Here is a 7,076-nt window from a genome sequence, read left to right as displayed (position 1 = left end):
AAGTATTCAACTGACAGGCTGCCAATAATTTATCAATAATTAATCGTATAGACTGAACTATTTTACTCTTCATTTTGATGTTATACTTTAGTCATTCTGCATATGTTTCTTAAGAGTGCCCAGACACAATTGATTGATTCTCTAAAAACCATGATCAGAAAAATGCAAAGAACAGAGAATGCACACATGGCCTAAAAAGCAAGGTGGTTTTCTCTTATGTACACACCATCAAGGAAAACCTTCCTGGAAAATGTAGTTAATTTGTACACTCATTTTTCAGTGTGTGTCCAAAAATTCATTATTGAAAAGATATTAATCTTTCTTGTCAGGATTTTTGTTTTCCAATGAGAAGGCACCAAATGGCATAAAAACCTTTGCTATCTGATCTTTCTTTTTTGGAGGGGGGCCGTAGAAGAAACAAGTAGAAAAGAAGGAAGAAAAGAGGAAGAGTAAGATAAAAATTCTTTAAAAATACCTTGGTTAGAGAAAATGTTGACCTAATGCCCACTTAAAACTAGGCAGACTAATTTCCGTAACTGGAATTCAAAAGAATATATTATATCAAGATTCTCTAAATAATCTAAGTCCTAAAAGTAGTCTCTGAATGTAAGATTTAATACAATAAATGTCTTTTTTAAATCTATAATGTCTTTTTGTCTTGACATCAAGCTTCTGATAATTTCGACTATGTTGTACTTAACTGTAAATTAAAAAAATTAAAATAAAATAAAATTATAATTTTAAAGAAAAGAAAGAAGGTCTTTATGGAAAAAGCTTTCAGACAGTCACTCTGAGCCCATTTATTTTACTTTATACGGAAGGACTAGGTTTCTCAACTGATATGAGCTTTATAAGGCTTTATGAGACCATTTGTTTGTAACACCAATACTAAATGTGAAATTTAGTACATAGAACGGGCTCAAAAAATATTTAGTAATGAGTGATGAGAAGCAGTATTTAGTAGTTGGGGTTGCTGGACACAGGTACATACAGCTGGGAGAAGTTATAGCTGACAGCCTGAAAGCTATAGAAAAAGGGAGAAAAATCATAAAAACTAGACACAAAGTTCCCTGAATTAAAGACACACAGTCCTGAGAGAGATTATAGCAAGGATACAAAAACAACTGTTATCAACAATAATAATTTTGAGTCATTAGGAAAATACTAAATTCTGTTTAACACTCATTTAATAATAGTCAGGGAGCAATATAGTACACTTTAAAAATATTTCCATTGGAGAGGATAATAAAATATTCACTCATTTGGAACACTTAGTTCCTGCACAGCTAGATTTCCTTTTCAAAATGTAATCTTGATGATATAATGTTGTATATCTTAAATAATATAGTTCCTTGGTTCTATTCCAGGATATCTAACTCCACAGTATCTTTTGTAGACAAAGAAAGTATGTGTTTTCTTTGTCTTTGAGATTTATTGAGCTTCCCAGTACAGAATTTTAATATATTCCACATATCAGCCCTTCCTGTTTCAGTTACAAAACAGTACAGAATTGGATCAGCAACACAGTTTAAACTTGTTAATGCAACTGTGATTCTATATATTTTATAAGTCTGCTTCCCAGACTTGGAGTCAAATACTTGCCCATCACGCTCTAAAATGCTGCGAATCAGCAACATCACATGAAAGGGAGTAAAGCACAAGACAAAAGTCAATGTGATACTAACAAGTAGTTTTATGATTCTTTTCTTTTCACTTCTTTCTGTGGCTTTATTATGCTGCACAGCTTGGTAGACTTTCTTGTTGCAAATCATCATGATGACCAAAGGTAATGCATAACCTATGCACGTCCTAAACAAGTTGAACCTAATTTGCCACTTCTCTAAAGGGTACTTGTCATAGCAGAGAGTAAAATTAGACTTTTTGGCATCACAATATTCTGTAGCTGTCTCATCTTCCCACAAAATGATGCCATTGAATATGGTTTCCAAGAACCAGATGAAGAGGCTGACCATGAATGCAAATCTTCTTGTCTTTAGGAAGAAAAACTTCAAAGGGTAGACAACTGCCAAGTACCTATCAACAGCAATGCAGGTGAGGAATGCTGTGCTGCTGTAAAAATTCATGTACATGAAGAAAGCACTCCCTTTGCACAAGGCAGAAGAGAAAGCCCAGTTGTCGTTATTCCAGGTATAATTGATCCACAAAGGGAGAGTGAGTGTATACAGCAGATCTGACAGTGATAAACTGAAGAGGTAAATTCCTAATTCATTTTCCTTCTTTGCTTGCAGGAAAGACACACAGAGAGATCCAATATTGGCTGGAACACTGACTATTATCACAAAGATGTAAACAATTGGAAACAAATAGTGATCCAGGTCATGCTGTTCATCAACACATGTGCTATTCATTTTTTTTCCTTTCTAAAGTGGCAATTACATTAGTTTTTAGAAGGTAGATAGCAAGGTAAGTCTTGCCTTGTAGTTTCTTTTCAACATCTAATTCACTTTTATAAAATTTCTTCAATTTTTCTTTGCTTCCGAAAGTTCTGATTAAGTCATCAATGCTTTTAAAGAATGGATGATCACTTTAGACACAGGTGTCAATGGTGCAAAGTCAGAATCTGGACTCCTGGTAGTTAGCTGTAGTGGCCAGTTGATTTTAACGAATAGACGTCCATATGCTTATTATCACAAAATGCTGACGAAGAACTCTTGAGGACCAACTGGGTTATCACTCAGCTTTCGAACAGTCTTGTCCCCAGTTTATCTTCCTTCATGAGACTCCTGAGATTGGTACAAACATGAATACATAAGGCTTTGTTTTCACAAAGGTAGGCATCTCTTTTTAAAATGCCTTTGCTTCTGTAATAAAAGACAAACCAGAATAGTTTAGATGTTTAAAAGATACATCATGATTTTGAAACAATCTTTTATTTAATTTACTGAAGATAACAAAAATTCATTAAATTACAATGAAAGTGGGCATAAAGCAACATGATCTGACTTCAGTAAATGAAATCAAGCCAAGGTATTTTACTTATTTCAAATAAGAATTATCCAAAGGATGCTAGATTGGAGGGAATTATTTTTCTCATGGACATGATAAAGGAACACAAAACTAAAGTTGAAAGGTCATTTTAAGAGCTAATAAAAAAGATGGCAAATTCTTGATTTGTTTATAATTAGTAAATGCCATTGAATGTATGATAAACCGTATGGTTATATGATTTAAAAATTTTAATTTCACATGTAATCTAGGTATAAGGCACTTTTAAAATCAGCTTATTAGCTGAGAAAATAGTCATAAGAAATTTGATAAAGTTTTTGAAATATTGCAGCTTGCTGAATTTTCATAAAGAAATAGACAACACTACCTTTTCTGTTCTCTTTTGCTTCCTTTGTGGGTTGACTCATTTTAACTTTCTCATACTCTTGTGAAAAAGGGGGCAGAATGTTCTCAATTCTGGGTAAAATCTTGTTATCATCAGTTTCTACCTTTATACTTGATTATTTATTAGAGTTGTTTCTTTTTAGAGGTTCATATAGGAATAAAAAATCCATCCTTCTCTCTCCAACATCCAGATGAAGTAGAGACATCCACACTGGAGTAGAGAAATACTTCTGTTTATATATCTTTTGCTTTAGATGATTTATCTGATGGAGATGTTCATTGAAAACTTTGTAGAATCACTATGGGTGGAGGTGGGGTGGGGAGGAAATTTTGCCTCCTTCCTGTGTGCTGTAGAGCCTAGATGATGTCAAAACCACCCCTTTGCAAGTGTCAATAAACCCTACGCACAAGAGACCTGCCATCACAAGGCACAAAGATTCTGATAGTGGAGTAACCTATATCCAGAGTACATATTATAAACATATCACTCTTGAAATAAAATAGAGAACTGAAATCTTCTAGTTTTACCACACCTAAAAATAGGAACAGAATGTGAGAAACAGCCCTTTAAATCAAATAGGCGAATCTTCCAGAGAGAAAAAAAAAGGAAGTGGGAGCTGAGATCAGGGAGGTAAGTGAGCAGTGAAGCTCTGGATATCCCGGAGGTGTATGGGGATCTGGAGGAAGTAGGGCCTCTGAACGCAGGAAAACTAGGGATGGAACGTGAGCCCACACAAGTGGGAAGTGGTCCTGGGCCATCCCACACGTGTTAGAATCCAGCAGCCTCTGCCCTCAAGCAAAGGGTGAACTAGAAAAATTACAAACTTTACAGATATTTGCAGACAGTTGGGCAAGTTGGCACGTTTCCTGTCTCAGCTTTGTTTCTGCAATGAGCTATAATAAAAAATCCTTGCCTCTGGCTGGTACTTGAGCACGGAGTCTGAGTTTACACTATTAGTTTGGTCCCATAAACATCAGGCCAACAATGAATGAATACTGGATCTTCATTAGTCATCAGGGAAATACAAACTAAAATCACAATGAGATACAACTTACACACTAACCAGAATTAAAAAATGAAAAAGACAGAAAATGCCACATGTCAGTGAGGACGGAAGCACCTGGAACTCTTACATACTGTTGGTAGAAAAACTGCCTGGCATACCGCATGGTTATGAAGCCTTGTGGGTATATGTGGAGACTGTTGTAAAGGCTCTCAACAGTCCGTGGGGATTTCAGACCCTGTGTCAGACCCTTCACCTCTCTAAGTTTCATATTTCACAGGTATAAGATGGCACCCACTTCATAGAGTTGTTCTGAGAATTAAATGACATGACACACGAAGCAAAGTACCTAGCACATGGTAAGCCTTCACTATACATTAGCTAATATTATTGTTTTAATAGTGATAGCAGTAGTCCATAAATGTCTTTTATGCTGTCCCCTACATTTCCTAAAAGGAGGTCATCTTTGGCTGTCTACTCAGAGTGCAGCAGAGAAACCAGAAGCACTCAGAATGTAATTTGTACAGTGATACTTCACATGATACTGGCTCTGCAGATAATATTCTTAAATTAATTTTTGTGAAACTGAGATTTAAATGAAATATATAATTCTTATTATTCATACTTTTTTCCAGATATTTTGACTACTTTAATTAAACTTTGAGAAAAATTGTCTCTAGAATCAGTTCTGAGAAATTTGGATGTTTTTGATTTTTATCTTCATTTTTACTTAATGCCAAAAGAAAATAATCCACAGGATATTAAAACATATTTATTCTTAACCAGCTCTTAAAATAGTACAAATCATTGACAACAATAATCGAAAGCTAAAAGATTGAAAGATAAAAAGATAGGAAACATTTGCTTTCACTTATCATTTTAATAGCTACTTATTAAGACTCTACTATGTCAGACACTGTGATAGTTACTTATTAAGAATTATTAACTGATACTTATTAATAATGGGAATATTATTTTTAAATTTCACACTATTTCCGATGGTATAAAAAGTACCATTAGACCATTGTGCTGATGAAAGCTCTCTGGCCAGGAGCTTTCTTGGCTGTAGAGCTATCTTCCTAACCACTTAATTCAGCTTGCCAATAGACTGCTTCCTGAAGAGGAAAGAGATTATAAACATCTCTCTTTTGTACATGAATAGTTTACCTATTTCTAAATGCAAATTTTGACATCCTTTTACCACTGCTTAGAGGACACCGTCATCCTTGGTTCTCTCTCTTGTAATGCTGTCTGCACTACCACATCTATACAACCTAAACTCGATAAAATGTTGCAAACATTACTGACAACTGTGTAAAAGTATGTTATCTACTTAAAAATCTTATTCGATTGTTTTACACTTACCCATGTTCCTTGGGGAAATGATTTTGTCAACTGAGGAGCCAGATAAGTCCACTTGCATCAAGAAGAGAAACTAACACTGCTGAGGGGACAGGAAATTGCACTCATATTTCGTCACAAACCAATGAGGAAGCAGCATCTTAACAAGAAGGATGTACATTATCCAAGCTTGAAAAATATCTCCTAAATACTTTAAAAGATGTTTTCATTTATTATTTACTATAGTATAATTTTTATAACTCACTCTTCTCTTCGCAGCTTAATTACAATTGTATACTAATATTATATGTGCTTTAATAAAATGTGTACTAGAATTTATTTATTCATTGATTCATTCACTCATTCATTTATTCTGTCAACACATATATGTCATATTCTTAGGGCACTGTGATGGGAGATATTTAGGACCTGGCTATAGGCCATAAGCAGTTTTATCACCTAGTGAAGGAGAAAGACATGTTCAATAATAATCAGAATACAATGGCAAAAATAGATAAGCGCTCCAAGAGAGGAACAATAAGAAAGGATAAGTCATTGAATGTGTGAGATAGGAGAGAATGTTATAGATGAATTCGGGGTGATCGACTTACCTGGGAGAAAAAACAGCAGAGAAAGATGGGGGCTGGGTATATAATGAGCATGTTTCATCGCTTGATGGCAGTAACAGCGGGGCTAAGGTGGCCAATTGTGTGAAGTCTTTTTCTGTAAAGGGACCATTTGGATTATTTTATTGTAGGACCATTTTCTCCTTTGATTCTCCTCTTCAAATAGAAAGCAGAGATTGCTTGAAATATGCTAAAACTAGTTTGAACCTTGCCACTATAAACTTTTATTACAAATGATGAGGAGAATTACTTTATAAGGACAAAATTAATTTGAGATGAAAAAATTTAACTTAAAAAGCAATAATCAAAACAATTTAAATATATTTTGGTAAAAGGAACTTTTTGTTAGCAAGGGTTTGTTTTTGTTTTTGTTTTTTGTTATTTTTTCCTCCCCAGAAGTAGAAAAGATGTTTGGTGACATAACGATGACTTTTAATCTTGAGGTTATTCAGGATATACCTGGAATGTAAAAGTTTTCTATACTTCCTTTGTAGATCTTTCATTTTTAGAATAAAAGCTAATAACTTACATTTATAAAGTACATGAGAGTTTTCAAAGTACTTTAGCATACAATGTGAAAATTCAGCATACTTTATATTTTTACTGAAATAATGAAAATTTTAATATGGAAAATAATAAAACCCTTGTGCCTTTATAAAAATGAAAGTAATGATTTCAGTTTAGTTGTGACTCAAATTAAGAATTCTTATTTTTGCTTGGTTTTACACATCCGCTTATCTGTGGTATCTACACA

General features: G+C 34.1%; 1 protein-coding gene across 4 annotated transcripts in view; it reads right to left on the bottom strand.

The window, feature by feature from the left end:
- Window positions 1-919: 919 nt before the first annotated feature.
- GPR65 (G protein-coupled receptor 65) overlaps window positions 920-7,076 on the bottom strand; it is a 6,241-nt gene continuing 84 nt past the window's right edge. The window contains exons 1-3 of one of the 4 annotated variants that reach the window (XM_011357119.2): window positions 6,308-6,378; window positions 5,721-5,799; window positions 920-2,822 (exon numbers count right to left, since the gene is read on the bottom strand). In XM_011357119.2, coding sequence (XP_011355421.1) covers window positions 1,359-2,369 — 1,011 coding nt within the window. In that variant the 5' untranslated portion in view covers window positions 2,370-2,822; window positions 5,721-5,799; window positions 6,308-6,378 and the 3' untranslated portion in view covers window positions 920-1,358. Of the gene's footprint in view, window positions 2,823-5,720; window positions 5,828-6,307; window positions 6,379-7,076 lie in introns of those variants that run through there. The other 3 variants (XM_011357120.2, XM_023528838.1, XM_023528839.1) reach the window with 3 other exon arrangements.

Source organism: Pteropus vampyrus, unplaced genomic scaffold (genome assembly GCF_000151845.1).
Source record: "Pteropus vampyrus isolate Shadow unplaced genomic scaffold, Pvam_2.0 Scaffold32, whole genome shotgun sequence".
Taxonomy (NCBI): domain Eukaryota; kingdom Metazoa; phylum Chordata; class Mammalia; order Chiroptera; family Pteropodidae; genus Pteropus; species Pteropus vampyrus.
This window is presented reverse-complemented; position numbering and strand designations above follow the sequence as displayed.